Source organism: Cherax quadricarinatus, chromosome 34 (assembly GCF_038502225.1).
Source record: "Cherax quadricarinatus isolate ZL_2023a chromosome 34, ASM3850222v1, whole genome shotgun sequence".
In the NCBI taxonomy this organism is placed as follows: Eukaryota; Metazoa; Arthropoda; class Malacostraca; order Decapoda; family Parastacidae; genus Cherax; species Cherax quadricarinatus.
Window position 1 is genome coordinate 16,210,832 of NC_091325.1, and position 15,776 is coordinate 16,226,607.

Genomic DNA, 15,776 nt, shown 5'->3' on the forward strand with positions numbered 1-15,776 from the left:
CTCAGGACTAGGTTCCCTAGCTTGTTTTGTTTAGCCTCTATGGCCTGCAGTCCACCCGGCTGATACGTTTTTCTACCAGCTGTCACAGTTTATGCCCCTCCCCCGTCTCTGATAGCTTTCCCCTCCAAGCTTGCGCTAGTGTTCTGTGCTCTCGTCTAGAACTGATCTATATAGACTTTATCTCCCGCAGCTTTATAGCATTTTTTCAAACTTTTCTCTGCACTTGTCTTCCTTCGCTGCCTGGATTTAGAATGTTGATACTGATTATTTTCATTCATCCACAGGCCTCGCCGTGTAACACGGGACTCTCTCCTATTAATATTTTTGGGTCACCTGAAGATTCACTTCCCCTCCGTAATGGAAAACAGTTGACTAAAGTTATGCGTTTTTTTTTTTTTTAATATGCCAGCTTGTAAGTTTTGCATCAAATATAAAGTAGCAATCTTTGCTAAAATTTACATAATATATGGTAGATTAATTGTCCTTACCTGTCTTAGAAACAGCATCCTTTTAACCAATTGTTTTCCTAAAGGGGTCGATATCTCCCGATGACCCATATTTGGATCAATATTTTTTTATAGATGAGTTGCTTACACAGGCTCACCCTTCACGAACGCCATCTCTGGGGCAATACTGAGCCTGCAAGAGGGAGGCAAACTGCAGGCTCTGAGGACGCGCTGGTGGAAGCACAAAAAGGGAGGGGGGCAGTGTAAAGTAAGAGGAACCTCTTTTAGTGTTGTACTACTGCTAACATAAGTAAACTCTCCCACCATTGCTAGTGAACAATAAGTATCCTACTACTAACACCAAATTTTTATCAACCTTTCACTCTACCTTCAGTGAGTTTAGACTTTGAATGTGATATAGCAAACAACTGTTATATATAATGCTCGTATCGCTGAATTTTAAGCGGTTAAAAGCCTACTCACTATCACTTAACATTGCTTTTCAAGGATTACACTTAGATTCAGAGACTAAACTCGCACTAAACATCCTCCCCCAAAGGAAGAAAAATAAAGGTACCCCTTCAGTGTATATAACCCAACTATAAGTTAAACACAACCTTAACAAACTGATGTTATTCTTGAATCATTCTACTGCACCTAGATTTCTCAAGCACCACCTAATGTTTCCTTTACCTCCGTGCGATGATAAAAGCTACTATGTAGAGGTCAGAAATATCACTTAAGATAAAACATAAATGTTAGATTAATAATTTGAATGTAATTAAAAATATTATTCTTTATATAGAGAGAGATATATAAGCGGAGGATTCACAGACCAATAGTGTTGAAACTCGTTCACCGTAAAACAAACGAATAAACCTTAATTTAACCTTTAGGTTTATTCAAGTTTATTCACACAAAACAGCCATTCACTTCAACGAGGGTACCTCCGTCTTGGTGGGTGAGGGGGTTCTTGATCCAGGGAATTGGAGCTGCTACCATTCCCTTCGGGAACAAACCTGAATAAGAAATAATAATTGACGGCAGAGGCACCTTAACCACCTTAGCAAGTGTGTGCCACCAGTGTCAGTGACACCTTACCACCTTAGCAAGTGTGTGCCACCAGTGGCAGTGACACCTTTATCACCATAGCAAGTGTGTGCCACCAGTGGCAGTGACACCTTACCACCTTAGCAAGTGTGTGCCACCAGTGGCAGTGACACCTTTAACACCATACCAAGTGTGTGCCACCAATGGCAGTGACACCTTTACCACCTTAGCAAGTGTGTGCCACCAGAGGCAGTGACACCTTTACCACCATACCAAGTGTGTGCCACCAGTGGCAGTGACACCTTTACAACCAATACCAAGTGTGTGCCACCAGTGGCAGTGACACCTTTACAACCAATACCAAGTGTGTGCCACCAGTGGCAGTGACACCTTTACAACCAATACCAAGTGTGTGCCACCAGTGGCAGTGACACCTTTACAACCAATACCAAGTGTGTGCCACCAGTGGCAGTGACACCTTTACAACCAATACCAAGTGTGTGCCACCAGTGGCAGTGACACCTTTACAACCAATACCAAGTGTGTGCCACCAGTGGCAGTGACACCTTTACAACCAATACCAAGTGTGCGCCACCAGTGGCAGTGACACCTTTACCACCATACCAAGTGTGTGCCACCAGTGGCAGTGACACCTTTACCACCATACCATGTGTGTGCCACCAGTGGCAGTGACACCTTTACTACCATACCAAGTGTGTACCACCAGTGGCAGTGACACCTTTACCACCATACCAAGTGTGTGCCAACAGTGGCAGTGACACCTTTACCACCATACCAAGTGTGTGCCAACAGTGGCAGTGACACCTTTACCACCTTACCATGTGTGTGCCACCAGTGGCAGTGACACCTTTACCACCATACCAAGTGTGTGCCATCAGTGACAGTGACACCTTTACTACCACACCAAGTGTGTGCCACCAGTGGCAGTGACACCTTTACCACCATACCAAGTGTGTGCCACCAGTGGCAGTGACACCTTTACTACCATACCAAGTGTGTGCTACCAGTGGCAGTGACACCTTTACTACCATACCAAGTGTGTGCTACCAGTGGCACCTTTACTACCATACCAAGTGTGTGCCACCAGTGGCAGTGACACCTTTACCACCATACCAAGTGTGTGCCACCAGTGGCAGTGACACCTTTACTACCATACCAAGTGTGTGCCACCAGTGGCAGTGACACCTTTACCACCATACCTGTGTGTGCCACCAGTGGCAGTGACACCTTTACCACCATATCAAGTGTGTGCCACCAGTGGCAGTGACACCTTTACCACCATACCAAGTGTGTGCCACCAGTGTCAGTGACACCTTTACCACCATACCAAGTGTGTGCCACCAGTGTCAGTGACACCTTTACCACCATACCAAGTGTGTGCCACCAGTGGCAGTGACACCTTTACCACCACACCAAGTGTGTGCCACCAGTGGCAGTGACACCTTTACCACCACACCAAGTGTGTGCCACCAGTGGCAGTGACACCTTTACTACCATACCAAGTGTGTGCCACCAGTGGCAGTGACACCTTTACCACCATACCAAGTGTGTGTCACCACTGGCAGTGACACCTTTACTACCATACCAAGTGTGTGCCACCAGTGGCAGTGACACCTTTACTACCATACCAAGTGTGTGCCACCAGTGGCAGTGACACCTTTACCACCATACCAAGTGTGTGCCACCAGTGGCAGTGACACCTTTACCACCATACCAAGTGTGTGCCACCAGTGGCAGTGACACCTTTACCACCATACCAAGTGTGTGCCACCAGTGGCAGTGACACCTTTACCACCATACCAAGTGTGTGCCACCAGTGGCGGTGACTGACATGACAAGAATATTTATTTCCTTTACTTTGAATTATTTCATTATTATTATTGTAAAAGGACACAAGTGCAACTAATGTGACATTTATTGTGGCAACGTTTCGCTCTCCAGGAGTTTCATCAAGCCATTACAAACAATACGAGGACACAGAGGGTATATAAAGGCTCAGAGTGAGGTGCAATACTAGTGAGGTACCATTTCGATGTTCACTAGTGGTAGTGGTAGTAGTAGTAATAGTAGTAGTAGTGGTAGTGACAAAAGTAATACAATATGGTAGAACAATTAATTCGTACATGAGTAAAAGGATATAAAAGATATTACTTGGGTAACATAAAAACAGGTTGGACAAATATAGACTGGAAAGAGGCAGGTTGTTTCAGTGTTCACTCTCTGTAATGTGCTTTGTGTAGTATAACAGGAGAGACTATGTGATGGCAGGGTTTACTGTTTTCAGAAGGATTCTTGCTAAGACTTCGGAGATGGTGAAGCTGCCGTTGTTTTGTTTAATTGTATTCGAAACAGCGATCAGTGCTGATTCGAGGCACTTTCGTCTGCGGAAATTAGTTTCTTTGATCACTAATTGGGCGTCTCTGAATTTCATGAGATGATTGGTGGAATTTCGGTGTTGTACACAGGCGTTGTTCAAGTTATCGTTCCTACATGCGTAAATGTGTTCATTGAGGCATTACGCATGTAGGAACGATAACTTGAACAACGCCTGTGTACAACACCGAAATTCCACCAATCATCTCATGAAATTCAGAGACGCCCAATTAGTGATCAAAGAAACTAATTTCCGCAGACGAAAGTGCCTCGAATCAGCACTGATCGCTGTTTCGAATACAATTAAACAAAACAACGGCAGCTTCACCATCTCCGAAGTCTTAGCAAGAATCCTCCTGAAAACAGTAAACCCTGCCATTACATAGTCTCTCCTGTTATACTACACAAAGCACATTACAGAGAGTGAACACTGAAACAACCTGCCTCTTTCCAGTCTATATTTGTCCAACCTATTTTCATGTTACCCAAGTAATAGCTTTTATATCCTTTTGCTCATGTACGAATTAATTGTTCTACCATATTGTATTACTTTTATCACTACTACTACTACTACTACTACTACTACTACTACTACTACTACTACTACTACTACTACTACCACTACCACTAGTGAACATCGAAATGGTACCTCACTAGTATTGCACCTCACTCTGAGCCTTTATATACCCTCTGTGTCCATGTATTGTTTGTAATGGCTTGATAAAGCTCCTGGAGAGCGAAACGTTGCCACAATAAATGTCACATTAGTTGCACTTGTGTCCTTTTACTTTACATATTGTCGGTAATTCTACCAACTTTATTACATTATTATTATTAGAAGTAGTAGTAGTAGTAGAAGTAGTAGTAGCAGTAGTGGTAGTAGTAGTGGTAGTAGTAGTAGTAGTGGTAGTAGTGGTAGTAGTGGTAGTGGTAGTAGTAGTAGTGGTAGTAGTAGTGGTAGTAGTAGTAGTGGTGGTAGTAGTAGTAGTAGTAGTGGTAGCAGTAGTAGTAGTGGTAGTAGTAGTAGTAGTTTTTATTATGTAATTAATTAAATAATTTAATTATTACTACTACTATTATTACTACTACTGTTGCTACAACTTTTTATTACTATTATTATTATTATTATTATTATTATTATTATTATTATTATTATTTGACTCTTCCACTAGGTTCCTTGGCGCCGTTAAGATGCTTTTAATTTAAGGAAATGGACCTGAACTTCCCTTCCTGGAATCGAACCTGATTGACTCCCATTTTCCATGAGCTGTATGAGCCCCGCTGGTTTAGCACTCCCTCGTAAATTTTGTAATAATAATAATAATGAAAATAATAAAAATAATAATTGAGAAGTACTGAACTAGTAAGAGCCAAACAATTGAGAAATGAGAGATAGTTAAGTTTGATCCAAGGAAGAGGATCGTAGCTCTAATTCCCTGGATCATGAGCCCCCTCACAACATACCCCATGAAGGTTGTACAATTTTAAAGGGAAATTAAGCATAGTAAATAATGTGTAACAGTACGATTTATCAGGACAACAGCATGATCTATCAGGACAACATTATGATCTATCAGGACAACATTATGATCTATCAGGACAACATTATGGTCTATCAGGACAACATTATGATCTATCAGGACAACATTATGATCTATCAGGACAACATTATGATCTATCAGGACAACATTATGGTCTATCAGGACAACATTATGATCTATCAGGACAACATTATGATCTATCAGAACAACATTATAATCTATCAGGACAACATTATGATCTATCAGGACAACATTATAATCTATCAGGACAGCAGCATGATCTATCAGGACAACGTTATGATCTATCAGGACAACATAATGATCTATCAGGACAGCATTATGATCTATCAGGACAGCAGCATGATCTATCAGGACAGCATTATAATCTATCAGGACAACATTATGATCTATCAGGACAACAGCATGATCTATCAGGACAACATTATGATCTATCAGGACAGCAGCATGATCTATCAGGACAACATTATGATCTATCAGGACAACATTATGATCTATCAGGACAACATTATAATCTATCAGGACAGCAGCATGATCTATCAGGACAACGTTATGATCTATCAGGACAACATTATGACCTATCAGGACAGCATTATGATCTATCAGGACAGCAGCATGATCTATCAGGACAACATTATGATCTATCAGGACAGCATTATGATCTATCAGGACAACAGCATGATCTATCAGGACAGCATTATAATCTATCAGGACAACATCATGATCTATCAGAACAACAGCATAATCTATCAGGACAACATTATGATCTATCAGGACAACATTATAATCTATCAGGGCAGCAGCATGATCTATCAGGACAACAGCATGATCTATCAGGACATTATAATCTATCAAGACAGCAGCATGATCTATTAGGACAGCAGCATGATCTATCAGGACAGCAGCATGATCTATCAGGACAACAGCATGATCTATCAGGACAACAGCATGATCTATCAGGATAACATTAGGATCTATCAGGACAGCAGCATGATCTATCAGGACAACATTATGATCTATCAGGACAACATTATGATCTATCAGGACAACATTATGATTTATCAGGACAACATTATGATTTATCAGGACAACATTATGATTTATCAGGACAACAGCATGATCTATCAGGACAACAGCATGATCTATCAGGACAGCAGCATGATCTATCAGGACAACATTATGATTTATCAGAACAACATTATGATCTATCAGGACAACATTATGATTTATCAGGACAACATTATGATCTATCAGGACAACATTATGATTTATCAGGACAACATTATGATTTATCAGGACAACAGCATGATCTATCAGGACAACAGCATGATCTATCAGGACAGCAGCATGATCTATCAGGACAACATTATGATTTATCAGAACAACATTATGATCTATCAGGACAACATTATGATTTATCAGGACAACATTATGATCTATCAGGACAACATTATGATTTATCAGGACAACATTATGATTTATCAGGACAACAGCATGATCTATCAGGACAACAGCATGATCTATCAGGACAACAGCATGATCTATCAGGACAACAGCATGATCTATCAGGACAACATTATGATTTATCAGGACAACATTATGATTTATCAGGACAACAGCATGATCTATCAGGACAACAGCATGATCTATCAGGACAACTGCATGATCTATCAGGACAACTGCATGATCTATCAGGACAACAGCATGATCTATCAGGACAACTGCATGATCTATCAGGACAACTGCATGATCTATCAGGACAACTGCATGATCTATCAGGACAACTGCATGATCTATCAGGACAACTGCATGATCTATCAGGACAACAGCATGATCTATCAGGACAACTGCATGATCTATCAGGACAACTGCATGATCTATCAGGACAACTGCATGATCTTTCAGGGCAACATTATGATCTGTCAGAACAACAGTAAGATCTATCAGGACAACATTATGATCTATCAGGACAACATTATAATCTATCGGGACAACAGCATGATCTATCAGGCTAACATGATCTATCAGGACAACAGTATGATCTATCAGGACAACAGCATGATTTATCAGGAAATCAGTATGATCTATCAGGACATCAGTAAGATCTATCAGGACAAGTGTGATCTATCAGAACATCAGTATGATATATCAGGACAACAGTATGATCTATCAGGACAACAGTATGATCTGTCATGACAACAGCATGATCTATCACTACAACAGCATGATCTATCACCACAACGAGATGATCTATCGCTATAATAACATCAGTATGATCTACCGTCACAACAATATGATACATCAGGACGACAGTATGATCTCTCCTGACGACAGATGAAACAATAATCCACATTACAATACATAAAATATTTACGTCGATTTTCCAACGTTTCCTCTAGCTTTTGTCACATAAATCTACTACATGTATGTAAAATAAATAAGTAACAAAAGCGAACAGCGATGCGTCTGGTAGCGAGATGGCCAGAGTAAAATAAGATATGTTGACTTTTGTGCAACATCTGGTTATCTTTATTGTAGACGTTTCGCCATCCAGTGGCTTTATCAATACAAATTCTTGGACATAATTAGAAAACAGAAGAACTATATACAAAAAGATGAGGTAATCAGTCCCTCAGCCCTGGAGGTGGTGTTTACAACACCGTGGTTGTTTGTAGATGAATGGTTCAGAGAACCGACATGTTGATAAATTAGACACATGTGCAACTCTTGGGTATCTTTATTGAGGAAACGTTTCGCCACACAGTGGCTTCATCAGTCCATACAAAGGAGAATCTTGAAGAACAGGAGGAGAATGAGGTAATCAGTCCCTCAACCTTGAGTCGATGTGGTCAGTCCATCAATCTTGAATGGAATACGGCATACGTGCGGAGAAGGAGCTTATAAACCGTATGGCAGGAGAGGTTCAGCAGTCATAGGTGGTGTCACATTTGTTCAATGTGGAAGTAGGTCGTGCCCAAGAATTAGGCAAGCGAAGAATTCCCAAGTATTAAGATCCCAAGAAGTTGCAGTGTCTGACAGGTTTGTAGATGAATGTGGCACCGCCTATGACTGCTGCACCTCTCCTACCAACGGTTTATATAAGCTCCTTCTCCGCACGTATGCCGTATTCTATTCAAGATTGATGGACTGACCACATCAACTCAAGGTTGAGGGACTGATTACCTCATTCTCCTCATGTTCTTCAAGATTCTCCTTTGTATGGACTGATGAAGCCACTGTGTGGCGAAACGTTTCCTCAATAAAGATACCCAAGAGTTGCACATGTGTCTAATTTATCACCGTGGTTGTAGAGATTCTGTCGGTATTGTATACCTGTCTTGCACAAGATAGGTTGAATTGAGAAATATGTATTCCTCGAAGAAGGATACATGTGCAAGAATGCAACTGTGGTGCAGGGATATATGAATAGGAATGCAATTGTGTAGCAGGGATACATGTGTAGGAATGCAACTGTGGTGCAGGAATATATGTGTAAGTTCGCTATCGTGTTGCAGGGATACATAAGCAGGAATACTATTGTGGTGCAGGGATACATGTGCAAGAATATTATTTTGGCGCAGGGATACATGGGTAGGAATGCTGTCATATTTCAGCGGACATCTATAAGAATGTTGTCAAGTTTTATGCATGCAATATGCAAAACAACCACTGTGAAAGAATAGTGAAATTCCAAGCGCTTTCGTGACTTCTCACATTATCAAGGAACTATAAAAACAATACATCAAAGGAAGGCATATAAAGGGTCAAGACTACACCTCACCATCACATCCCACAACAAAGTAACACCTCACACACGCGCGACGACACCCGACTCTGTGAAACACACCTAATACTCTACCCAAGAATTAGGATTTATTGTTTAATATATCATTAAATTCTTCCCAAATTTTATTAATTATAAATGAATCCAATTTAAATAAACCAAAGGAAATATTCATATTGTATTCAAAACTACTTTATATGAAACATGATTCAATTATATTCTTGTCGACCATGGACTTGCTTGATACAACTTTTTCAGCCTTTTCAAAATCAATTGATAAAAATCTCTCACGTGAATAACTAGAGTATTAGAATCTTGTCCAGTTCTAATGCTATATTTATGTTGTTTTAATCTTAGTTCGAGACTTTTACCAGTTTCACCGTAATAAACTTTATCGCAAATTTTACAAGGAATCTTATAGACACATCCGTCAGCATTCGGGGGGGGGGGAATTCTTTAACCAAAGCTTTTTTACTTTATCAAGATTTTTAAATACAACTTTGATATTAAAAGTCTTAAGAAGAGAAGGCATATCAACCACGTTTTCATGGTAAGGGATAACCAACATATTTTTAGTTGAATAAGGCTGGTTGTCCCTTTGTGGATTGTAAAAAGTATTTCTAGCAATTTTAAAAGATTTATCCATTACATTTCTTTGGTATTTCAGATCATTAGCTATTTCATAAATTTTGGATATTTCTTCATCAGTGAACTCTGGACTACAAATGCATAAAGCTCTCAATAACATTGATGAGAAAACCGACAGTTTAACCTTGTCTTGATGTGAAGAATAATAGTGTACATAGGAACAGTTATTTGTAGGTTTTCTGTAAATTTTAAATTTAAAGTCATTGTTACCCTTAATAATTAAAATATCTAGAAAAGGCAATGAGTTATTTTCTTCGAACTCAACAGTCAAGTTTATAGAATGGGCTAAGCTGTTTAATTTAACAAGGAAATGGTGTATATCTACATTACTGGGCATAAGACACAAAATATCAACATATCTGAACCATTCAGCTCTGTTAAGGAGGTTTGTGTTAAGCAACTTTGTTTAAAAAAATTCCATGTATAGGTTACTAAGAACAGGTGAAAGACGATTTCCCATTGCCATACCAAACTTCTGAGTATAAAACTTATCATTAAACACAAATTTTGAATCAACATTGCAAAGTTTAATAAATTTAATAATAGGAACTGGCAATGGTAAATCGTGATTAACAAGTTCTTCAGATGAACTTATTAAACCATTAACTGGAACTTTTGTAAACAAGGAAGTAACATCAAAACTAACCATGTTTAAATCATATAAGCAGTTTTGAATATAATATGAATATTTCCTTTGGTTTATATAAATTGGATTCATTTATAATTAATAAAATTTGGGAAGAATTTAATGATCCGTTATTAAACAAGTAGAGTATTAGGTGTGTTTCACAGAGTCGGGTGTCGTCGCGCGTGCGTGTGTGAGGTGTTGCTTTGTTGTGGGATGTGATGGTGATATGTAGTCTTTGCCCTTTATATGCCTTCCTTTGATGTATTGTTTTTATAGTCCCTTGATAATGTGAAAAGTCACGAAAGCGCTTGCAATTTCACTATTCTTTCACGGTGGTTGCTTTGCATATATATATATATATATATATATATATATATATATATATATATATATATATATATATATATATATATATATTATATATATATTATATATATATATATATATATATATATATATATATATATTATATATATATTATATATATATATATATATATATATATTATATATATATTATATATATATATATATATATATGTCGTGCCGAATAGGCAGAACTTGCGATCTTGGCTTAAATAGCAACGCTCATCTTGCCATATAGGACAAGTGAAAATTTGTGTATGCAATAATTTCGCCAAAATCATTCTGAACCAAACGAAAAAAATATATTGGATTGTGTTTGTTTAGTACTAAATTATTGTAAACGCGTTTAATATATATTTAGTTGGTTTAGGCTAAAATAAATTGCTCTTGTTATAATAAGGTTAGGTAAGTTTTCTAAGATTCTTTTGATGCAAAATTAAAATTTTTTACATTAACATTCATGGAAAAAATATATCTTTAAACGTATAAGAGAAAATTTTAGAAAGGACTTAATTTTAAATGAGTTCTTGCTAATTGACTAGTTTTACATATTCGGCACGACATATATATATATATATATATATATATATATATATATATATATATATATATATATATATATATATATATATATATATATATATATATATATATATATATAATATGTGCCGAATAGGCAAAACTTGCTATTTTGGCTTAAATAGCAAGGCACTTCTTGCTGAATAGGGCAATCGAAATTTGCGTATGCAGTAATTTTTCAAAAATCATTCTGAGCCTAACGAAAAAAAAATATTTCATTTTGTTTGCTTATTAAATAATTGTAAGCTTATATAAAGTATATTTAGTTAGATTAAGCTAAATTAAATTGCGCTTAGGTAAGTTAGGTAAGTTTCCTAAGGTTCTTTTGGTACAAAATCATTAATTTTTATATAAATATAAATGAAAAAAAATATCTTTAAATGAATAAGAGAAAATTTTAGAAAGGGCTTAATTTTAAATGAGTCCTTGCTAATTGACCAGTTTTACTTATTCGGCACAACATATAAATCGCAGTCAGCAGGATTCGAACTCACGCCAGGGGAGTCTGGCAAGGTTTCCCAAATGACTCTCTAGGCCACTTTACCACAGATGCCTCAAAAGCTGGGCAGCCTGGTTAAAAGCCATGTTTCTTTCCAGCCCCGGCACACCAGAGCGCCTCAAGCATGGTGTGTTCTGATCATACGAGCCTCATCAGCTCACACATGCACACACTACTTGTGGAATGCTAGGCAGTTGACTACTCAGGCCTTGATGCAAGTGAGGGGCTCTTGATCCATGAAATTTCACTTACGCTTCCCTTCTTGAGATCGAACTTTAATTCCTCTCATTTCCCAGGCGGTATGTAGCCCCTATAGATTGTTTCCCCTCGATTATTAAATAAGTAAAAGGCACTTGACAGGATCTGAACAGGAAAATAACACGAGTCTTCATCGTCAGGATGACATTAAAAGGTCAGATGTAAACTTAAGGTTATTTATTACTTTAAGTCTAAAAAGTAATAGAAAATCTAATCAATTGATTTGATCAAAAACTAATCAATAGAATCGATAGAAAAACTAAATAAAATCGATTGGAAAAAGTAATCAGTAGAATCGATTGGAAAAAGTAATCAGTAGAATCGACTGGAAAAAGTAATCAGCAGAATCCACAGAAACAGTTAACTAACAGACTCGATAGAAAAATTCCACCAGTCCCACCTGCTACTACCAGTCCCACCTGCTGCCATTAATCCCACTTGTCACCAGTCACACCTGCTGCCACCAGTCCCACCTGCTGCCATCAATCCCACTTGTCACCAGTCACACCTGCTGCAAGCAGTCACACCTGCTACCACCAGTCACACCTGCTACCACCAGTCACACCTGCTACCACCAGTCACACCTGCTACCACCAGTCACACCTGCTGCCACCAGTCACACCTGCTGCCACCAGTCACACCTGCTACCACCAGTCACACCTGCTGCCACCAGTCACACCTGCTGCCACCAGTCACACCTGCTGCCACCAGTCACACCTGCTGCCACCAGTCACACCTGCTGCCACCAGTCACACCTGCTGCCACCAGTCACACCTGCTGCCACCACTCACACCTGCTGCCACCACTCACACCTGCTGCCACCACTCACACATGCTACCACCAATCACACCTGCTACCACCAGTCACACCTGCTACCACCAGTCACACCTGCTGCCGCTAATCCCACCTACTGCCACTAGTCACACCTGACACCAGTCCCCTCTCCTGCCACAAATCCCATTTGCCATTTGTCGCTGCCGCAGACAATCATACATGCAACCCATTCCATCAGCTGCCACCAATCCCATCTACCACCATTCCCACCTACTAACACCATTCCCACCTGCTGCTACCAGTGCCACCTGCTGTCACCAGTGCCAACACTTCAACATTCTCAGCACAGACTCCAACATACAAAGCTGAAAATTAGGACAATTTTTCACCCAGTCAACAGTGTTTAATGCTATAAACCTGTAATTTAATGCTATGGTAAATGCATGAGTAACGAACCAAGTTGCTCATTGTTTCCCTGGTAGGTTAGCACCAGCCTTGTAGTATGTTAGATGACAGGTGTTGTCTTAGCACCAGCCTTGTATTATGTTAGATGACAGGTGTTGTCTTAGCACCAGCCTTGTTTTATGTTAGATGACAGGTGTTGTCTTAGCACCAGCCTTGTATTATGTTAGATGACAGGTGTTGTCTTAGCACCAGCCTTGTATTATGTTAGATGACAGGTGTTGTCTTAGCACCAGCCTTGTATTATGTTAGATGACAGGTGTTGTCTTAGCACCAGCCTTGTATTATGTTAGATGACAGGTGTTGTCTTAGCACCAGCCTTGTATTATGTTAGATGACAGGTGTTGTCTTAGCACCAGCCTTGTATTATGTTAGATGACAGGTGTTGTCTTAGCACCAGCCTTGTATTATGTTAGATGACAGGTGTTGTCTTAGCACCAGCCTTGTATTATGTTAGATGGCAGGTGTTGTCTTAGCACCAGCCTTGTATTATGTTAGATGACAGGTGTTGTCTTAGCACCAGCCTTGTATTATGTTAGATGACAGGTGTTGTCTTAACACCAGCCTTGTATTATGTTTGATGACAGGTGTTGTCTTAGCACCAGCCTTGTATTATGTTAGATGACAGGTGTTGTCTTAACACCATCCTTGTATTATGTTAGATGACAGGTGTTGTCTTAGCACCAGCCTTGTATTATGTTAGATGACAGGTGTTGTCTTAGCACCAGCCTTGTATTATCTTAGATGACAGGTGTTGTCTTGGCACCAGCCTTGTATTATGTTAGATGACAGGTGTTGTCTTAGCACCAGCCTTGTATTATGTTAGATGACAGGTGTTGTCTTAACACCATCCTTGTATTATGTTAGATGACAGGTGTTGTCTTAACACCATCCTTGTATTATGTTAGATGACAGGTGTTGTCTTAGCACCAGCCTTGTATTATGTTAGATGACAGGTGTTGTCTTAGCACCAGCCTTGTATTATCTTAGATGACAGGTGTTGTCTTAGCACCAGCCTTGTATTATCTTAGATGACAGGTGTTGTCTTAGCACCAGCCTTGTATTATCTTAGATGACAGGTGTTGTCTTAGCACCAGCCTTGTATTATGTTAGATGACAGGTGTTGTCTTAACACCAGCCTTGTATTATGTTAGATGACAGGTGTTGTCTTAGCACCATCCTTGTATTATGTTAGATGACAGGTGTTGTCTTAACACCAGCCTTGTATTATGTTAGATGACAGGTGTTGTCTTAGCACCATCCTTGTATTATGTTAGATGACAGGTGTTGTCTTAGCACCATCCTTGTATTATCTTAGATGACAGGTGTTGTCTTAGCACCATCCTTGTATTATGTTAGATGACAGGTGTTGTCTTAGCACCATCCTTGTATTATCTTAGATGACAGGTGTTGTCTTAGCACCGTCCTTGTATTATGTTAGATGACAGGTGTTGTCTTAGCACCATCCTTGTATTATGTTAGATGACAGGTGTTGTCTTAACACCATCCTTGTATTATGTTAGATGACAGGTGTTGTCTTAACACCAGCCTTGTATTATGTTAGATGACAGGTGTTGTCTTAGCACCATCCTTGTATTATGTTAGATGACAGGTGTTGTCTTAGCACCATCCTTGTATTATCTTAGATGACAGGTGTTGTCTTAGCACCATCCTTGTATTATCTTAGATGACAGGTGTTGTCTTAGCACCATCCTTGTATTATCTTAGATGACAGGTGTTGTCTTAGCACCGTCCTTGTATTATGTTAGATGACAGGTGTTGTCTTAGCACCATCCTTGTATTATGTTAGATGACAGGTGTTGTCTTAACACCATCCTTGTATTATGTTAGATGACAGGTGTTGTCTTAACACCAGTCTTGTATTATGTTAGATGACAGGTGTTGTCTTAGCGCCAGCCTTGTATTATGTTAGATGAAAGGTGTTGTCCTAGTACCAGCCTTGTATTATGTTAGATGACAGGTGTTGTCTTAGCACCAGCCGTGTATTATGTTAGATGAAAGGTGTTGTCCTAGTACCAGCCTTGTATTATGTTAGATGACAGGTGTTGTCTTAGCACCAGCCGTGTATTATGTTAGATGGCAGGTGTTGTCCTAGCACGAATCTTGTATTATGTTATATGACAGGTGTTGTCTTAGCACCAGCCTTGTATTATGTTAGACGACAGGTGTTGTCTTAGCACCAGCCTTGTATTATGTTAGATGACAGGTGTTGTCTTAGCACCAGCCTTGTATTATGTTAGATGACAGGTGTTGTCTTAGCACCTGCCTTGTATTATCTTAGATGGCAGGTGTTGTCTTAGGTACAAGTT

General features: G+C 39.2%; 1 protein-coding gene across 4 annotated transcripts in view; it reads left to right on the forward strand.

Moving 5' to 3' along the window:
- LOC128693649 (glutamate receptor ionotropic, kainate 2) overlaps positions 1-15,776 on the forward strand; it is a gene marked incomplete at its 5' end in the record, with an annotated part of 54,241 nt that overhangs the window by 13,443 nt on the left and 25,022 nt on the right. For 2 of the 4 annotated variants that reach the window (XM_070091196.1, XM_070091193.1), the window contains 1 exon segment: positions 599-714. In XM_070091196.1, coding sequence (XP_069947297.1) covers positions 599-714 — 116 coding nt within the window. 4 annotated transcript variants of the gene reach the window in all.